General features: G+C 43.3%; 1 protein-coding gene across 1 annotated transcript in view; it reads left to right on the top strand.

Moving 5' to 3' along the window:
• The window catches only part of DNAH11 (dynein axonemal heavy chain 11), a 307,801-nt gene that overhangs the window by 134,308 nt on the left and 152,570 nt on the right, over positions 1–20,923 (top strand). The window contains exons 43-48 of the mRNA XM_087860989.1: positions 5,940–6,090; positions 9,116–9,247; positions 14,052–14,225; positions 18,095–18,299; positions 19,538–19,703; positions 20,351–20,453. Coding sequence (XP_087717115.1) covers positions 5,940–6,090; positions 9,116–9,247; positions 14,052–14,225; positions 18,095–18,299; positions 19,538–19,703; positions 20,351–20,453 — 931 coding nt within the window. The remainder of the gene's footprint in view (positions 1–5,939; positions 6,091–9,115; positions 9,248–14,051; positions 14,226–18,094; positions 18,300–19,537; positions 19,704–20,350; positions 20,454–20,923) is intronic.

Raw genomic sequence — 20,923 nt, 5'->3', positions numbered from 1 at the left:
TTTACAGCATTTTATTGGATCTGTCTGGGGAACAGGTGATTTCAAATCCCTAAAATGGAGAGTTCTTCTTGAGCTAATAGGTCCTTTCCCCAGCTAGGATTCAGACTGTCTTCTAGGATGCTTCTATGGGTTTGGGGCTGGCTGACAGAGAATCTCCAGTATCGCTTGATCCCCCCCATACAGAGAGCAGAGGCATTCCCCACACCCCATTTCCTTCAGGGGACCCCTCACCCCTCTGGGTGTGGTCTGACTTCAGTCATGAAACTCACAACTCCCACAGTCTCAGTAACATCACATGGAGATTTGTGCTAATAAAAGCTTTCTAAATCCTTATTTCAAGAAGGATTTTTATCTAGGAAGTCAAAGAATCTTAATCGATTAGAAAAAACACCCGTGTTGCATTCCTACAAAAGTTAAACAACTGTCTTCAGCATTACACTTTATTTTTATGGAGGTTTTTGTTTGATCCAAGATCAATGGATAAGTTTTAATTTTCATGTGTGTGACCACAGAGACATTATCCAAAACAATGAGAATCTTCTCTAAAGGGTATTTTTATATTTTTATCTTCTACCACCAGAATCTTTTTTTTTTTTAAAGATTTTATTTGAGAGAGACAGACAGAGATAGTGAGAAGAGAGCATGAGAGGGGAAAAGAGGAAGAAGCAGGCTCCCACTGAGCAGGGAGCCCGATGTGGGGCTTGATTCCAGGACCCAGGGATCACACCCCGAGCTAAAGGCAGACGCCCAACAAACTGAGCCACCCAGGCGCCCACAGAATCTTTAAATGAACCACAAAAAAGTGGCTTTTTCAGATTGGGGGATATGTTTTCACTCCATATTTATTGCTACAGTAAATATACATTGCTAGCTTACTTTAATGTCATAATTTTAATTACGGGATAGCTTTGTGTATATTGACTCATTCAATCCTTAATTACCTTCTGAGATAAAATTATCAACCAGGTTTTCCAAACCAATATCTTAGGTCTCAGTTTCCCCCAGCTTTTTAATTTGAAAGTGTTGAAAATTATAGAAACTTTGAAATGGTGGTAGTACACTCTGCACTTTCTTTCTACAGTACCGACTTTTAGCATCTTACTACATTTACTTTCTCAATGTACATACATACACTCTCATGGGCATAGAGGCACATTTTCTCCTTTTACTAATTTTTGCAAAATTATCTGAAGACATTAAGCCCCTTCACCACTGAGTACTTGAGTGTCTGTTCCCTAAGAAGTAGGATATTGTCCTATGTGAACACAGTACAATGAACATACCTAGGACATTTGTTCTGGATACAGTATTATCTAATAAACAGTAATTTTTCAAATTTTCTCAGTTAACTGAGAAATTTCCTTGGTAGATTTTTTTTTTTAATCCCGTGTCAAAACAAAGATCACACATTGCCTCTCCTTGTCTGTATTTTCTCCTTTAATGTAGAATATCCTCCCACCTTTTTCTTTCATGATGTTGACAGTTTTGAGGGTAATGCCTAGAAGAGTGACCCATTGGTGGTGGCAAAGTGGCGACTTCCTTTTTTTTTTTTTTTTTTTTAAAGATTTTTATTTATTTGTTCGACAGAGATAGAGACAGCCAGCGAGAGAGGGAACACAAGCAGGGGGAGTGGGAGAGGAAGAAGCAGGCTCCCAGCGGAGGAACCTGATGTGGGGCTCGATCCCATAATGCCGGGATCACGCCCTGAGCCGAAGGCAGACGCTTAACCGCTGTGCCACCCAGGTGCCCCAAAGTGGCAACTTCCTAATTCGTTCCTTCTTTTTACATAGATGAGGTGACATTTTCCTATGAAGAATTCCTTCTCCTCTTTCCTCCCAATCCCCTCTCTCCCTCACCCCTCTTCCTCCCTTCCTTTTCCCCTCTCACTTTCTCTTTCCCTCCCCCCGCCTTTCTTTCTTAATGGGCATCATTTTCTTTTCTTTTAGTTCAGTGAGTTATAATTCATTACCAACATGATCCTATTAAATGCTCGCTTTAGCCCAAATTTGCCACCAAGAGCCCCTTCCAGGCAGCCCCTTACTTGTTCTTTGTCACTTTTCTTCCTCAGTCTTGGAGCGGTTGCCTTTGGGCTAACCAACATCATTCTGGCTCCTTTCATTCTTCCTTACCCTTGCCCAATTCAGTCATTTCTCCAAGGAGCCAGAAGAAATGACTTTTCATATAAGGAATGTTATTTAGAATCCAAGACAGTGATGCTAGGTGTGTTCATTGCTACTGATAGGTCACTGTTTTTAGGCTTTTTCAGTGAACAGAGTTAGGAAATCCATTTTCTTAATTCATATTGTGGGAAACCCTAAGTTATCGTGGGTAGATGATAAAATATTTTGTTTATAGTGTCTCCCTGTGATTCCATTTAAGGACTGAAGGTAGTGTCATTATCATGTAAGCTTCTTAGATATCTTTGTTTAAATTCACTGAGCTATTCTAAAAAAATAATTTTATATCCGTACTTAGCAGATGCAGAGCATATGAAGTCAGACAAACATCCTTAAAATCACACGAGCTTGTGACTATCAAAATCAAATACTATTCTATTTCTCAGTCCTAAGTATATTTACTAGATGAATGTGGGACCATTCATATAGGTCTGTTGAGATCTTGAAAAATAGAGAAAGAATGGAAATTAGAAGAAAATTTCTAAGAAATAAGATTTCCCCCCCTTTAGAAAGGGATTAAATGCATAGAAAAGGAAAAGCAAACAGGCAGTGAATTAAAATCATTCAGAATTAAGTTATTTAATTCACTTAAATTATTTAAGTTCCTTAACTTAAAATTATTTCAAGTGAACATAATTGAAAATGAGATCTACCAAACGGTGTATTACTCAACTTCTAGATAATGATAGGAAAAGGTGGGGATATCTCTGGAATTTAGTCTGATTCCAAGATATTACTGGAAGATACCTTTTGGGAGGCCCACCTTTAGATCATACTTATTCCTTTATTACTTTAATAGATAATATCCTTTTGATTTTGTCTCTCTCATCCTCTCACCTGCATTGAATGAGCTCGTTGTTGTCTTTTTTTTTTTTTTGTAAGATTTTATTTATTTGAGAGAGAGTGAGCATGAGTAGGGGGGTAGAGGGCAGAGGCAGAGGGAGAAGTAGGCTCTCTGCTGAGCAGGGAGCCCAATGCAGAGCTTGATCCCAGGATCCTGGGATCGTGACCTGAGCCAAAGGCAGATGCTTAACGGACTGAGCCACCCATGTGCCCCAAGCTCGTTGTCTTCTACCCCTGCAATCCCATCCTTCCATCTTGGCATCCTGTATATATTTGCAAACATACAGATTCAGAAACCATCGACATACGCTGCCAGTCAGCACGTTGTAAGTTCGGCCATTTTTCTGGGCCATCATGAACGATGAGAACTTGCAGCTTGCTGTGGGGAGCATGTATACAATCAGAGCTCTGATGAGTTCCTGCTCTTCTCCAGGACACTAGTCCCACCCCAGACTCCTGAGGAATAAATTGAAAAGTTTTCAGGAGCCTAAAACTTTGGCTACCTAGGTGGTTTCCAAACTAGTGGGTCTTAGAGACATGTGGTCATGTGAATAGCACTTCTGAAGGGCGGGGCAATGAAGCTGATTATATGGAACACATCTGCAAACACCAAGGAGCCAAAGTGTCTGTTAGCGACCTGGATATTGTCATGAAGATGATGCATTAAAGCATCAGGATGCGGATACTTCCTGAGGCAGGGGCACCAATGATCTCTTACGTAGGTAAGAAATATATAGGCCCTTTTAGTATGTCGTTTTCCATTGTGTGTCCTGTAATAGCACTAAGTTTCATTTGGCCATGTTCAAATGTACAGCATCTCTTAGTAACCATAAGGAACTTCTTTATGAAGTAAGGTGGAAAAAATTGCCAACAAAGATCTGTATCTTCAGTTTTCGCCATTGCTGAAGGTAATAGTGTCTTCCTCTGAATTCACTGTTTTAACATATATTTTTATTCCAAATATGAAAATTTATACATAATTTAAACTGTTTATATTTGACAGTATAGACTTTTTTACTCCCTATGCTATATGGTGTGGTTGATCCCTAGCAGAAGTCATTTGGGGCCTTTTGCGGGGGGGGGGGGGGCGCAGGCAGGATCACCTCTTGCCACGTATCCTGGTTTGGTTGTACTCAGGTCCTTCCCTGTGGAGATAATTTGTACAAGGGCAGCATTTGCTCGTGGGCCTGGTAGGTTCTCTCTTTGTGACCTGGGCCCCTGCCAGTGTGGGGCGGTGAAGCAGCTCTCACCTGCCCCTCGAGCAAAGCCCTCTTCCCCTTCTCTGGCTCCCTTGAGGCTTCAGCCCCTGGGCACCCCCGCATAGGTTTCTGCTCCCACTGACACCAAAGACCAGGGAGGTGGAGGGAGAATTCGTTGTACCCAGCAGAGCACTGGCCGCCAACTCTTGGGCCCTGTAGGACTCTGCTGCCTTTAGAGATGCTCAGATCGGCTGAGCCAGGGTCTGACCCCAGTCCTTGGACTTCAACCAACTCTGTGCTGGATAACACTTACTGAGAACTTGTTGTATGTCAGATAGTAATCCAAGCACTTTTTGCACGAGAAGTCATTTCATCCTCAACAATCCTAGGAAGTTTGTCAGAAACTTAAAGCACAGAGAGGTGAAGCAACTCACCCTAGGTGTAATAGTTAGAAAGTGGCAGAGCTGGAGTACCGATCCAGGCAGTCCGACTTGAGAGCTCGGTCTCCCTGAGCAAGTCCCTCACCCCTCCACTGCCCCAGTAAGCTCTAGACACCACGTTCTGCTTCTGGCAGCCGCTGTGCAGTGGAGTAAGTAGCTCAGAGGTAGGTGAGGCCTTCGTGCTTCATTTCCAGTAACGCACACCTGTTTGCCATTGTTTCCTGGTGCCCACTGTCCCCACCGCCCAGAGCTGCTCTCTCAAGTTACCGTCCTGCACCTGGACTTCACCTGAAAACCATTTCTCTTGGCCCTGAAGAAGTTTTGACAGTTGATATTGTATAAATCTCACTCTAGTGTAAATGTGATTGAATAGTTAATGGAGCCCTGTTGTGGCACTTTGTAAAAATCAAAGGAGCCTTTTACAGGATAATTATCTTGCCTTAATTTCTTCTGATAGTAGAAATGTGAAATCTGATTTGCTTAGAGCAAGGTATAGTGGTAATTGTTTAGCTGCTGTGCTGGCGGCTAAATGTATTTCTTATCACTGCCTCCTATTTGATGAGGACTTTCTGAGCAATTATTTTTCATTTAACATCACACGGTTTCTCCCCAGAGACTACTGTGGGAGCTGCTAGGCTATGTTTCATTTTATTGATAAGTATGATTTTATTACTATGTTAGGTATCAAAATTGATAACCTTCTATAAGCTTCAGATTAATACACATGTACTGAAGCATGAGATACCATTTCAGAGCCCCTTATTGGAAACACATTATCTGCTTATCAGGCTGGAGTTCCCTCCAATCCAGTGGAAAAGGAGGGACTCTTAAAGAGCCCCTATGGGATTTTTGCCTTTTTTTGTATGTCACCAATTTGTCATTACTAAGTAATTGATGCCAGGATTAATCAAGAAAAATCACAAGCTGTTTTCATAAATAAGGCTTGCCCTATGAGACTGGTTTCAGTCCCTTAGGAAATGACACGCTGCTCCTCCTTATAAATGCTCAGTAATGGCCTACTTAGACTCTATTATGTTTGCTTTCTAAGTGCTATTAGGAGTTTCTTTTACATTTTTTTTTCATTAAGGTAAAAATGGCCATTTGAACAAGTTTTTAAGGGGTCATTTAAAAATATTTGCAGTTTGAGAAATAGAACGAACTCACTAAACATGTCCCTGAAGGGTGGCTTCAAGCTGTGTTGCGGGGGGAGGATTTGAGTTGGTGAAATTTGGCTTTTGAAGCCTCGTGTTCCATAAAAGCTTTTCTGTGTTCTTTTTCAGGTATGTGGCCAGTTGGATAGACAGAAGGCAGCATCAATCAGAAAAGGCCAATTTAACTATTCTTTTTGATAAATACATTCCTGCATGCTTGGATAAGCTGAGAACAAGCTTTAAAACCATCACTCCGGTTCCCGAGAACAGCCTGGTGCAGGTTTGCCTTCGGTTACACCGTTTTACGTTCTAGTCCTGGTGCGGTGGTGTGGCTCGATGTGGGCTGCAGGAGCTTTTGCTCGCTTGATGAAGAAGATGCAAAGAGCCTGGGTGACTCCGTCGGTTGGGCATCCAACTCTTGATCTCAGCTGGGGTCTGGATCTCAGGGTCGTGAGTTCTGGTCCCGTGATGGGCTCCACGCTGGGTGTGGAGCCTACTTGAAAAAATGAAAAATAAAAAAAGAAGAGGCAAAGATTGCTGGGGTCGTCAGGGGTCGTCAGGTTGCTCCAGCTCTCTTTCCCCAGCTCCATGGTCCCCAGGGCTGTTTGCAAACCTCTGTGACACGCCTATCACATTCTGTCATCACTCGGGGTGGGGTCTGTATTTTCATGGGACTGTCATCTAGAGGGCAGAAGCCACCTTGTATTTATTTTTATGTCCCCAGAAATTGACATAGTTCCTCGCACACAGCAGGGGCCAAGTGTGTGTTTACTTAATCATTGTGTTCCTCCAAGTGTACTGGAATAGACTAAGAAGAGCACAGCAGTAACAGCCGTATTTATTTTTCTGTCTCCTGAGTAACCGGCCCAGAGAAGGTGCTCCGTATGTTTTTTGACTACAGTAAATCCAGCAACTAAAGATGCTGGTCAGTAAGAGGAAGCTTCTGAGCTTGACCACCCACAGCCCTCCCATGCTCTTCTTCCTTTCTGTTCTCCCCCTCCCCAAGACACTCATACAGTCAGGTCAGTCTCAATAAAGAGTTCGTCATCCTCCAGGAACAGGTCTGTTCTGATCCTCGTTCCGAGACAGTTGGTAAGACGGAAGGGTACCTACGATAGGTTGTCATGGACGCAAATGAAAATAATTCACACCACACAGAAGTGAAGGTTGTGATCTTGATCTCAGCATGAAGAAAAATAGTCCCCAGCCTTTACAAGTATAAAACTTCACAAAAGACTTACAATTAGAAATCCTTTTTTTTTTTTCCCTTTAGGAACAAAATTGGTTTTGGAGTACTTTGTTACCATTAAGTTCCTATGTTACCAGATTTGTTTGAAGCTGAATTAGAAATAGTCACAAGCATAATAAGAAGAGAAAGTTCAGGTTTTTGGATAATTCACACACCAATTAAGTAAACGATAGTCTTCAACAGTAATTATCTGAGGTATAATTTATTTCTGAAAGCAGGTCTGAATTTATTCATAATGAATTAATTATGTGGTTAGCCTAATTAGACTTCCTCTGGTGTAGTACTTGCAAAAGCATGATTGTGTTCTTTCTCAAGTTGACTTATGTATTTGTGTGATTCTCTGTAGTGTGAAATTTTTCATTCAAGAGTAGTGTGAAAATAGGTCAGTAGGAATTAATATGACTTTCCCTCTCACTTCCTCCTTTTGTAGTATTCAGAAATGGCATTTTATCCTCCGCTCCTTTTCAGCTGTTGTTCTATGGAGTAGTCTCTTTTCTGTGATTACTTGTAAGGACAAAATTGGGATGAACATGAGGACAGAAGGGAGTACCTTCAAATGACTAAGAAATTAATGTGCTCCATTTTTCAATAAATGCCATGTATTCACTTTCAGTTTGGTTGGGTATATCAGCTCCTTCATAACGTACCCGGAGTCTGATGTTACTGATGGCTGACACAGAGCTCTGCGTGTTCTCCAAGTACTGCGTCTGGGAGAAACCAGAAAAGGGACACGTTAGGAGAGTCTCCAGATCAGCGGATAACCTCACATTGAAATTTTCCGGTCCCTTTTTTGGTTTTGGCTTTGGTTTTAACAGCCCCTTAGAGCACCAGGGCTTCTACTCAGAAGTAGCAAAGCCTCACAGTCTTAGATTATTTTTCTTGATAACAAATGGGTGATTTTTTATTTCTTTTGGAGGGTTATTTTAAATTGGCAGATATGAAACTATGTAACATACCAGAAATCAGGAGAGAAGATTGAAGAATATAACAGGCGGTCAACTTTGCAAGTTGAAAACCTTTGTAAACGATTTCTGGGAGCTACTTTCCGTATTACCATGGGTTTTCCCAGCTCTCATGGCTGGGAAAGAAAGACGCCCGCCCGCGCAAGCCTGACTCACATTGCTGTCTGTATCATAGTCCTCAAGTCTAGGGCTGCCTTTAGAAAGCAGGGGAACAGTACCAGGAGTTCTGCGAGTCTGGGATAATGCTACTAAGTGCCAGCTGGTTCTATGCTTCAGAGAAGTTGCTGGAAAACATGTTGATGGCTGGTTATTGGTTACCTTTGGGAAAGGCCTTTGCAAGCAGCCGTGTTCCCCTCATCACTGACCTGGTTGTCCTGAACTCAGGCTGTGTTTCTGACCCATAGCACGTTGCTGTCTCACATGGCGGGGAGTGAAGGACAAGTTCCTGAACAGCACTTCTTCCAAGGTTAAATTTAGTTTGGTGTTCAAAAAAAAAAAAAAAAAAAAAAGTCACAGGCGAAGGCTGCCAGTCCAACTTTCTAAGTTTATACAACAGGTGGGAAAAACCCGCTGCCAAAGCACTAGAGCAAAGTGGGTTATCTAAATGTCCAACAAGAGGGAAATGAATAAATACCTCTCTGGAATCTTATGCACTCATTCCCACTGATACCGGAGGACAGCACTTAAGGGGCAGGCAAGATATCTTTAGTTTGTTACTGAGTGAGAATGTGAGCTGTAGACGCCTATGTGTACAGTGACTCCCTGTTAATAAAAAAAGAGAGCTTAGATATATTCCCCATTATCTTTTCTTTGTGCCTCTATGTATTCGTGTTTCGTATAGTGATTACGAAATAGATAAGGTAGTCCTTTTTTAAAAATAGCTGATTAATTAGAAGACTGGTTTCATTAAAAGTTGCACAGGTCTCTACCAGTGACTTAGAAAACCAAGGCAGTAATTTTTGTCTGTTTCAGTGTAGCAAATCACAGATTGGGGAAAATTCTATAATCTCTTCAGGAGCAAGGGAATTTGTTAGTCTGCCCTCTGCTATTGAGGAACTGTTGGCCTAAATGAATAGCTTTTTATTTTTCTTTAGACTCTTTGTACCCTTCTGGAATGCTTGTTGACTCCTGACAACGTACCTTCTGACAGCCCAAAAGAAGTTTATGAAGTCTACTTTGTCTTTGCTTGTATCTGGGCCTTCGGAGGCACTCTGCTGCAAGATCAGGTATGTTTTGAGATAGTGCACAGAAATAATTTATAGAACCAGTTTTACTTGGGGGGCAGGTTGTAATGTGATCCCTGCGTTTGGTTTTTTTTAATATCATCATCATCTCTGCCATTGGCCCTGTTCTCTTGTAAGCTGATGTGTTTAGGCAAGCTCATGCAGGCTGGTAGCTCTAACTTTGGCTGGTGCTGTCGAGCCCATAGTCTTGCCCCGGATCTCTCCTTGGAGCTCAGGGGCCGGTGTTTCCACCTGCCTCTGGAGCAGTGCCAGCAGTGTGCTCTTGCACGGGCCAGTCACGCTCCCTGTGCCAGAGACAGAGCTCTTCATCTGCCCCACCCCCAAATTGGCTCTTCCTCTTCACCCTTTCTTGTCCTCAGGGATACCCTCATCCCTTCCAGTTGCTCGAGTTAAAGACCCGGGAGACACCATTCTTCTTTACTTCTGTATCCAGTGGTCATGGGATCCTTTCAGTCACACAACAGCTGTCAAGTCTGTCCCCACCTCCCTGTCCTACAGCCTTCATTCAGGAATGTACCATCTTCAGCTTGTGCTGGACTGTCGCAGTGTCTTAGCTCGGGCTGCCGTAACAAAATCCGCACCTTGGATGGCTTAACTGACAGAACTTTACTTTCGGTTCTGGAGGCTGGGAGTCCAAGGTCAGGGTGCCAGCGTGGTCAAGTTCTGGCAAGGACCCTCTTCTTGGCTTACAGACAGGTGCTTTTTTGCTGTGTCCTCACATGACAGAGAACAGCAGTTAAAAGGCACTAATCCCATCATGAAGGCCCAAGCCTCATGACCTCACCTAAACCGAGTTACCTCCCAAGTCCCCATCACCGAATACCGTCACCTTGGCGGTTAGAGCTTCAACACAGGAATGTGGAGCGGGAGGGGTGGACACATTCAGTATACAGTGCGTAAGAACCTTGAAATTGGTTTCCCTGTCACTAGTCTTACCTCTAATCAGTCTCTTACATGATTCTCGGTGTAATTATTTGGGAACCAGACTCAACTCAGGCCAGTTCCTTTCCACGGGTCTTGCCTTCAACCTAACATGAGCCTACCACGCCTGCCCAGCATTCCTAGCGTAGCTCATCCGTGGCTGCTGATTTCTTTTGGACAAACACTTGAGACGAGCTTGCTTGAGTACATGCATACGCGTGCACACTCACACATGTACCCATGGCTTAGACTTAGGTGCAGAATGGGAGTGTTTCATGTTAGAAGATGGCTCATCTGATCTCCCCCATGCTCCTCTGTATGTGGGTTTTGGCACGTAATGTTTCCAGTAATTGTTCAGTCTGTCTTCATGGTGCACATAAAGCTCAGAGGCACAGAGGAACTTGACCAAAGTTACACAGATAGGAAATGACAGCACCAGGATTCACACCCGTGTACGTCTCCAAAGGCCACCCCTTCCAGGGTATCTCAGGGTCTCTCATGGTCATAACTGATCCTACAGGTACCCCTGAATCTTTGCCTTAAAAATAGATGGCCCACATCTTCTAGACTTTGCCAGATGTTTCTGGATATAAACAGGGAATTTAAATTGGAAGGCATCACAGCCAAGAGGGCCCCATATTTCCATTGGTTGACTTGTTGTAGGTCCTCAGATACATGGTTGCTAAAACCTGTGGGCCAGTTCTGCTTCTTGTTACTAGGTCACCGTAAATCATGTCTATAAATAGGCATGGAATTCACTTGGCCTGCTAGACCTGATTTTGATCGTTCTCAGAAGCCACTTCCCTTCGGTAATATCCAGGGCTTTCTTAAGAAAAGCAGCCTGTGTTGCTTTGAGTAAGAGTCAAGAGTTGGTGTTGGGTGACTTCATGTGGGTTTTCTCCAGCACAATTTACAGCATGCGTGGACTTCTCCTTCACAGAGGCCATGAGCCCTTTCCCCAACTTATCCCCCTCCCATGTTTTTTTATGCTCTTCTAGGGTTCGCCACAAGGTTTTTCCTTCGCTTGAATGTAAACAAGGTAAAATTGTGTGGGTAGGATGTGGACAGTGGAGATCCCTCTACTCCTGACCACGTCCCTCCGAGCTGATTGCCTTTTCATCTTTCCACTTTTCAAACATGGCCGCCTTCCCAGCAGTCCATCAAGCTGGGTGCTGGGCCACCATAGTGGTCACCTAACTCCTGCTGACACTCTGTCCCTAAATAAGACTCATCTTCTTCATCCTCATCCTCCTCACCATCACCATCACCTTCACATCTTCAAAAGGACTCTAACTATGAAACATTCAAAACGGAGGCCATAAAGTTGGAAACATGAATGAAAAAGACAGAAGAAATACTCTTAAGATAGCCATTTATTTGTTGAACAAATCTGAGTGCCTGCTGGATGTCCGAGAATATGCTTAGGCCTCTTAGTCAGCTATTTTACTGAATCTTCAAAAAAATAAAACCTCTATGTATAGGCACAACTATCCTCCTCCCCTTTTACAAAAAAAGGAGCGGAAACTCTGGTAGGCTGCTTGAAGATGCCCAGGTAATGTCTGAGCCACGTTCAGACTGCAGCACGCTGGCTCAGGGCCTGTGTTCTTAAGCCAGCCCCTTGCAGGCAGCTTCCAAAATAGGTCTTGGACCAACTCTCCCTGAGCTCCCATAAACTGCTATTATCACTTCTCACTTGGCTTCTAAGGTAACAGCCTCACTGGTCTGCTGCTGTACCTCCCCCATAATCCATTATCCTCTCAGCAGCCGGAGCGATTTTTTAAAATGTAAATTGAATTATATGATACACTTGAGAGTTTAAAACACTTTAATGGATTCCGTTTGCTTTTAGGATAAAGTGAAAAATTTAATACTATTTACAAGGCCTCTGGATCTAGTCCTGCCAGTCTTTCCCTGCTTCTTCTGCCACTCGCTCTCCCCCACCTCCCACCCCCTTCCACCAGCTGCAGTGCCAGTTTCTGGAACACGAGGTTTTTGGTACCACAGGATCTCTGCCCGTGATGACCTCTGCCTGCTTCTTGGAAAGGTCTTCTCCTTAATCTGTGCCGATTGTCAAAGACGGCTCACCAAACATCCAATTAAAATAGATTCACCCCTGTTACTCTCACTTAGAGCGCACTCTCCTTTCACAGCACCTATTTCCGCATTTGTCGGCTTAGCCTCTGCTTCCTCCGTGCCTCCTCGTGTCTCTGCTTCTACCTCCCCCTACATTCTGTCACGGCAGACGTTCTGTTTCCTTTCTTCCCCGGTCTAGAGCAAACGCATTGTAGTTGAATGAACTAATGAGTCAAAGATGTGTCACTGAAATGATCTTGCTGACGTAGTGGTTAGCAAATTTTGATGTGAAGTCGAAGTCCTATGTATTCTGCCCACAGAGCATGGTGCCAGGCGTTTTACCTTCAGAACTGATTTAAGACCGACTTTTGTAGGGTGATAAAATACCCATGCCACCAGCTGGAAGAGAGCTCACAGGAGCCTAGACGCACTGACACGTGAGCGGTGGTGAGCAGGCGTGTGAGCTGAGCGTATTTGCAAGATGGCGGCAAGCGCTGCCTGCTAGACTCCTCACCCTTCTCTGCCCTCGGCGCACACTCCTGTTCTCCAGCCATCCTGTCTCTGCTCATGGGTGTGATCGGCCCAGCACAAGAAGTGGGCCATCGTCCAAGGACACAGGCCAGCAACGAAAAAGCAGTTTTAAGAACGTGACTGGAGAAAAATGGGAGTTACAGTCTTAGAAAGTATGAACTGCTGAATGCCACGGCCGCTCACACACACTGCTCTTCGAGTTCACCCGAGCTCAGTGTGGGAGAGGATCCTGCGGATGAAGAAGCCACTGTGCCAGGTGGTTCGGTAGATGGAGGGAGTCAGTGGGCTGGGTCGTCCGGTGGGTGTTGGAGACAGCAGGCCAGGTCTTCCTATGGCTACAGAAGGGTTTTATAAGCTGCCAATTTCCATTTCCCCTTCTTTTCCAAACCCTCATCTAGTAGCAAAGGGCTTGTACCTATCATCATACAAAGAGAAGCACCTTCTAGCAGGGAAAGCCTGTTCCTATTCTAGCAAGGCCCACTGTCAGTCCTTTGCGTAGGGCAGCAGTTTGTCTGTCTGGAGTTTTCAATTGGACCACTCACTCGTGCCCTGCTAGAGAACCAAGAACGTGCCTTTCCTCATCCCTCGAGGTGGGGGTTTCCAGATTTTGAATTTCAAAGATAAACAATTTGACTAATGACTTGAAGGAATGAAATAGGGTTACCAGATGTTTACTTTTCTAAATAAGGACATTTATAAACAATGACCATAATGAATACCATAATTTTTTAAAGGAAAAGCTATTTCAGTACCAAAAGGTCCAAGAAGCCTTTAAGCTCAAATAGAGGGCAGTATTTAAATCAAATAATGTTACCAGTTTTTTTAAGTATTCCTTTGTTCTTACCTTTCTTATTTTATCAAGAATTGATGTGAATGTTGGTAGAAATCAACACCAGTGTTTGAGAACCACTGTCTCGCCATACCTAGCATGGTAATTTGCATGAGAGCTCATTGTTAAATTGAATAACCCAGGGGTAATCGAAGGTTCACCTAACCTTACTTTGCTTTTTACGTTAATAATTATTCCAGAAAATTTGTACCTGATGGATATAAGGCAATTAAAGCTTTCTGCCTCTCTGATATTATCACTCATTATAAGTTACTTCTAGTTATTTATCTTTCTTGGGTCAGTTACTCAGTCCCACTTGTAATTATAACTCTGTACGTGGCAAATACTGTGTTGAACAGGATTTGGAGGGGCTTTGTATATGTTCAAAATTACCTCTAGGTCTGCAGTAAGGATTTCTCTTGTTCTCCTTAGCTTTCTGGCTCTCAAGCTGAATTCAGTCGGTGGTGGCACAAAGAGATGAAAGCAGTGAAGTTCCCATCCCAGGGGACAATCTTTGATTATTATCTGGACCACAAAACTAAGAAATTCTTGCCTTGGTCTGATAAAGTCCCCAAATTTACTATGGATCCAGAGGTACCTCTTCAGGTAGGTGGATGGAACCCAGTAATTTTCGAGCTGCACTGTGCTGGTTGGCGCCTTTTAGTTTCACGTTTGAGCAGTCCTTCCTTCCCCGCCTGATGGAAAAAGTCTGGTTGATATGCTCAAGCTTATGTAGCACGTTGCCTGGGAGAGAAGGATCTTAGTTGTAAGAACAACTAGTGAGATGGCTCTTAAGTTCACGCAACCTTTTTTAAAAAAAATTTCAACCTAAGTCTATAGTAACCGTTTTCTTTATATCTTAGAAATTTTGTGAGTTTTATTAAAAATCAAAGACATATTTCTGTTAGTTCCAGTGCTTCTTATATCTGACCGTATTGTGAATTTATCAGCACTTTTCATGTAGAACTTCTATTCTTTAACCCCCCCAAGCCATCAAATGGATGTGTTCACACTCCTCAACTCAGAGGTTTCAAATTCTCATGGCAGCTGACAAATCTAAATGAATCTTTTTTTAAAAATTATTTCTCTTGATAGATTGTTGTTTTACCTTTCTCTGATGTTGACTTATTCTTCACTCATCTTCTTCTTCTGCCCAATCTCTTTTCCTTTTCGTGAGACTTCTTAAAATCACGACATTCTGATTCACGTGGGAGCTTACTGCTTCCAGTAGTGCTGTGTGAATAGATTATAGGGGGTTTCTAGGGTATTAACCAGCAGCTGGTGTGACCTAAGAGAAAACCCAGTGTATGTGCTTCCTGGAGCTGCTGGAGCAAACGCCACGAGGCAGGTGGCTTAACAACAGACATTTCTCGTCTCATGGTTCTGGAGGCTAGACGTTGAAAGACCAAGTGTCAGCAGGAATGGTCCCTTCTGAGGCTGTCAGGGAGAGTCCGTTCCAGGCCTCCGTCTGGAGTTCGCAGGGGATCTTGATGTGCCTCGGTGCGTGGCAGCATAGCTCTAGTCCTCACGTGGCATGTTCCCCGCGTGTGTCTCTGTGTGCAAATTCCCTTCTGTATGAGGACACCAGTCATGGTGCTAGGGGCCTCCTCTAGTTGTATTAGTGTGCTGGGACTGTCCTAACACGATACCACACCCTGGGTGGCTTAAATATCAGAAACTCATTTTCTCACAGTTCTTTCCAGAGGCAAGAAATCCAGGATTGAGGCGTTAGGGGTTTGGTTTCTCTCGAGAGCTCTCTCCCTGGCTTGCAGATGGCCGCCTTCTTGCTGCATCTGCACGTGGCCTTGGTGTGTGTGCCTCCCCAAGCACTATCTCCAAGTCTGCCCAAATTTCCTCTTCTCACAAGGACACCGGTCACATGGGGGCAGGGCCTCCCCTTAATGGCCTCATTTTAACTTAATCATCTCTTTAAAGATCCTGTTTTCAAATACAGTCACATTCTGAGGTAGCAGGGATTTGGGCTTTATCGTACGGATTTCGGGAGGATACATTTTAACCCACAAACCTAACCGTGAGGAAACTTCACAAACAAGAAATCAGAAGTAGGATGGCCCCAAGACTGATTAATTCTCTGACATGGTGATATCACCAAGGATTTGGGTCTTTCCATCTCTCTTCTCTGCTCTTCTTAACACTGGCATCATTTTTAAGACTAGTATCCTTCCTGGTCTGAAACGGACTTCCGTAGCCTCAGGAGTTACCTTTAGAGGGAAAGGACACTTTGTCATCTTTTTTTTTTTTTTTTTAATTAAGAGTGTGGAAACTTCTCAGAAGTCCCAGAGCAGACCGCCTCTTGAGCCTCTAATACTCCAGGGCTCACATGCCACCCCTAACCTGTCTCAGGCAAGGGTACTGGGTTACCCTAATTGGATATGATAAATCATCACACTGCCGTGGGAGCCAGGTTGAGCTTTGCTGGAGCTCATGTGTGTGGAGGAAGCACGGAGACTTGGACAAAGTGGGAGCTCTGACAGGAAGGGGAAGTGGAGAAATGGGTGCTGGGAGACAACCAACCATGTCCGTTCCATCTGCTTGATAAATTTTGAAATCTGCTTTTGCTCAACCTACCTGGACTTCACCTACCTGGGAGTGTTACCTAGCTAGTTGAAAACTGAGAATTTGTGATTAACCAAAGACAAAAAACTGGCATAGCGAGGTTGATGCATCTGACCAAGATATCTTTTATTCCACAGGGAATCTATTAGGACTTTATAGTCTTACTCTACACACAGTTGTACCAAGTGTGGTTATTCCACTGACAGTTTCTTAACGACCTGGAAGGGAACCCTACTGAGTCAGTAATAACAGTCAGTGCTAATATTACATAAGTCTAACTCAGACCCTTTTCTAATTGCTTTACATGAATTAACTAATCCTTAAAACAACTTTCTAGGGCAGAGGCTATTGGAAACCTTTTTACATATGGAAAATGGGAGTGCCAAGGGAGGAAGTAATGTGTGTCCAGTCCACATCCTGATGCACCTTCTGTGTGGTAGGAAAGACAGGGCTCAGGCTCTGCACAGGCGTGGGTTTTTATCCAAGTACGACCACTTACTACTTTGCTGTGACCTTCTTCAAGTTATCAGTGTTCTCTAAGCTTTAGTTTCATCGTCTCTGAAATGAAAATCATGACCCAACTCCCCTCATAGATTAGTTATGAGTATCAGATGACCTAGTGTATGAAGCGCTTAACATCATACCTGCCACAAACTCAGCTCTCAGGAGTGTGAATTACCGGTATTAATGGATAGAGAACACAGCTAATAGCCAAATTAAGAAGCACATGATGACAGTGAGCAGCCAAAGAGGAGAAAAAATATTGTAAAATGTAACTCTGATGAAAAACAGTCATCTGGGAGTGTTTGATGTAGCCTAGAATAGTCTGTGCCTTTCAGTGGGCCCCAAGAGTATCCCCAAATTAGAACAGAATTCTAGTGTAAATATTCATAATCATGAAAATGATCCTGAATGATCTATAAAATACTCAGTTGTGTTCATTATGTGTTAACCAATCAGGGAAGAATATATGGTAGAATTTAGGTGTTAATTTTTTTTTTTTTTTTTTTTAAGAACAGTCTGAATCTTGCAAGTGGTTTTTTAACCCCCTTTTTATTTTGGCCACCAAAATGCAAGAAATGTCAACTCTGTTTTAATCACTGTACAGGATTCTATTTCTTGCATGTCTCTGCCTGCTACCTCTTTCCCTGACATTATATCTTAGTTTCTGTTCCCTGAATCTGGTGTTTATTTCCGTTTTTCATTTTATTGTATTCTCGTAAGCCACTTCAAATTTGTTGTGAAACGATAAAGTATATAAAGAAGTCCCTAATTTTCAAAACAGAAGCATTGCTATAAAGGTTTCTTTAAACAAAACCATGCATAATATGTTCGACATGTACTTTGGACTTAGGAATATTTCACTTAAAATCACTGTTTCCCGCCAGTGGGTCTCTCCCCATGCTAAACTCCTTTAGTGTAAATTCTGCCCTGATCATTTGGCCACTTCGTCTTATCCAGCCAAGGCCTGGCTACCAACTTTGATTTATGTGTGGACTGGCTTTTCAAGTATTTCATCAGCTCCTAGAGAGTGGTGGATGATTTCTGAAACGTTAATTGTATTCCCTTGTAAGCCTAACACGAGGCTGGACAGAGTGTAGGTAGTCCGTGATGGGGGCTTTGGATAGTACTTCAGTTGGAAAAGATAAACCCATTGCTTATGCTACTGCATTTTGATGGTACCACCCAGTTGCTGTCCTCAAGCTATAACGTCTGAACTCTGACAAATCAAAACTGAGTATCAGATAAGATCTTTCCTACTGAGCGTGAACTTGAATTAAGAATTCTTTGGGTCTCTATTCTCAAGTGACTGTGTTGGTTAAGATCTAAAATTTTGGAATGCCTCTCCTTCTGACTTTTCTCTTTCTGTTCCTCCCCCCTCACCCCCCCACCCCAAGAGAGTTGTGGTTCACACAGCAGAGACAACTCGTCTCAGATATTTCGTAGAGTTGCTGCTTGAGAAAGGACAACCCCTAATGCTAGTAGGAAATGCTGGGGTGGGAAAGACAGCCTTTGTAAGCGACACACTGGCAAGTCTCTCTGAGGATTACATCGTGTCCCGTGTGCCTTTCAACTACTATACGACATCTGCAGCTCTGCAAAGTAAGTGTCCCTCCTGCTTATATTTTAGAAAAAAGGCATCAGAAACTGTCAAGGCTGGGACATGTAGCCCGAGGGGAAGACTGCTTTCTCTAGGCTTCAGACGTTTTGCTTTGGCCTCAGATGAATTTTTACTTATCACCAAACTGGGTAAAATATACTTTGTTTCAGTATTGTGATTTTGTTGACATCAACAGTGTTCATTGCTTTGCCTCCACAGTTTGGTCACTTTTAATCAATTTATGGAGTCCTAGCAACATAAGGGTATCCACAAGGAAGAGTGCCCTGGTTACCTTTCCAAGTAAGGGATTGATTTAGGAGAACTTCATTAAAACTGTATTGATGAAATGCCAGGCCACGAGCTGTTAATTAAATCTTAGGAAAATCGTAAGAATAATTTTAGCCTTTGAATAAATGTATTGGTGTAAACAAAAGAACCACACAGATTTGGAGCATTCTGAGTTAGGAAGGCAAGCTAAGTAGACACGGGAAGTGAAGGAGATAGTGTACAAAGAGCAAAAATTGGTAGATCTGTCACTGTCCAGGAGAGTGTCAGGGTTATGTTGGTGGTGGGGGCAGTGAAACTCCCTGCTATCCAGTAGTTGATTAAACCTGTTGAGTTGCCCTGGTTGTGGTTTCTGTGTGTGTGTGTGTGTGTGTGTGTGTGTGTGTGCGCACACACGCACATGGGTATATGTTGTCACTGTTTTCCTGGCTTTATCAGTACAGATTAATAATAAATTTTCTTACTGACTGCCATCATTAACTCAGCCAAGAGTGATTTTTTTTTTTGTAATCTCTCAATAAGGTTTGTCTTCCTTGACCTCATGAATGGAACAGTTAAAAAATCCATAGATACTCCTGCAGCAGTGACAGGGAAGGACTGAGGGAGCAGGCCGAGGCTGGCCTGGCAGTGCGCCATGGGGTAGAGTGTGTTCAGGGAGCAAAGAGTACAGACCCACAGCAGCGTTGCCTCAGATGGCTGACCAGTGAGATGTCCTGTGTGAGAGGAAAGGAGAGGCGAGGTGAGCTCTGCCAATAGGAGGGAGGTTGGCAGGGAAGCATGACACAGAGGAGGTGACCAGAGGGTCATCACTGACACCACCCTGCACAGAGCTGATACTTGAAGACTTAGGAGTGGATGAAATGGACAGAAGATGAGGAAAAGTGAGGGGGAAAAAAGGACAAAGGACAGAAAGTAACATATCTGACTGGTGAGCAAAGTGATGCATTTGTTTCAGGAATTCTTGAGAAACCTCTAGAGAAAAAAGCCGGCCGTATCTATGGTCCAGGAGGAAATAAAAAATTAGTTTATTTCATCGACGACATGAATATGCCGGAAGTGGACTCCTACGGCACAGCGCAGCCCCACGCACTGATTCGACAGCACATCGATTACGGACACTGGTACGCGAGTCTCCGTGTCCTGTTCTCTACTGAAATCGCCACCGTTATTATGGATGAACAATGAAGAATGAAATTGCCCCAATTTCTTCCTCTTCTGGGATAACTTTTGGGTTTCATTTTACATCCCCTTTTCATCATCGTAAATGCAGTAGGTTCCCTTTGTATCTTTGGAAGAATTGGACTGAAAAGCGTCTTAGAAACATTACTGTCTAGTTGAAGCATTAAACTCTCAGGTACATTAACTCGCACTAAGTTACTTAGACACCTGACCCTGTTCTGTGGGATGCACTTGTTTGATAACGTCTGGGCGTTGCCGTGTGTCCATCCCCGCCGCTAACTAGAGGGAGAGCCCCAGCCTCGCTGTGGGTATTGCGAACGGAAGTGGAGTCACGTGGGAATCAATAAGCAGGAGCAGTCGGTATTGATTCAGCCCATTCTGCTGATTTGGGCATTGGAGGAGCTATGGAGGCTTCTGTTTTCTAAGCCTTAGTTTTTGTGTCTCTGAGTTGAGGCTAACACGCCCAACATCACAGAGCGATTCTAAAGATCAAAGGAGGCAGTTTGTGAGAAAGTCCTTCATAAACGGGAATTTTATTGTGTTGTCATCTTCAGGTTTTGGATTTAAGGTTCTGTTCTCTGTCTTTCAGGTATGATAGACAGAAGGTGATGCTTAAAGAAATCCACAACTGTCAGTACGTCGCCTGCATGAACCTGACGGTGGGCAGTTCCACGATCAATCCTAGACTACAGGTAGGGTGTGGAGTTCTGCTGTCGCCCCAATAGGCCCCAAGTGAAACCTCAGACATTATAGATTGTGAGTCTGCATGCTTTTCGTACAAACTAGGGCTCCTACTGGACTTCCGGTGTAAGCTTTTTTTTTTTTAATTATTTTTTAAGATCAGGTACAGGTTTACAAACTGTCTGAACACTTTTAATTGAAAGGACTGCAACGAGTTCCCATAATTCACTCTCACACTCCTCCTACCTCATTTTACCCTATTATGAGCGTCTTGCATTAGTGTTCCTCCTGCATTTATAACAGTTGATGAACCATTATCAATCCATTATTATTAACCAAAGTCCGAAGTTTACATTAGAGTTCATTCATTGTGTTGTGTATTCTGTGGGTTTTGGTAAATGTGTAATGCCAGATATCCACCATGAAAATACCATACAGAATAGTTTCCCTGTGCCCAAAATCTCCAGTGCTCCACCTAATA

The sequence above is a fragment of the Ursus americanus genome, chromosome 3 (genome assembly GCF_024610735.1).
Source record: "Ursus americanus isolate L20-20 chromosome 3, mUrsAme1.1.p, whole genome shotgun sequence".
Lineage (NCBI taxonomy): Eukaryota > Metazoa > Chordata > Mammalia > Carnivora > Ursidae > Ursus > Ursus americanus.
This window is presented reverse-complemented; position numbering and strand designations above follow the sequence as displayed.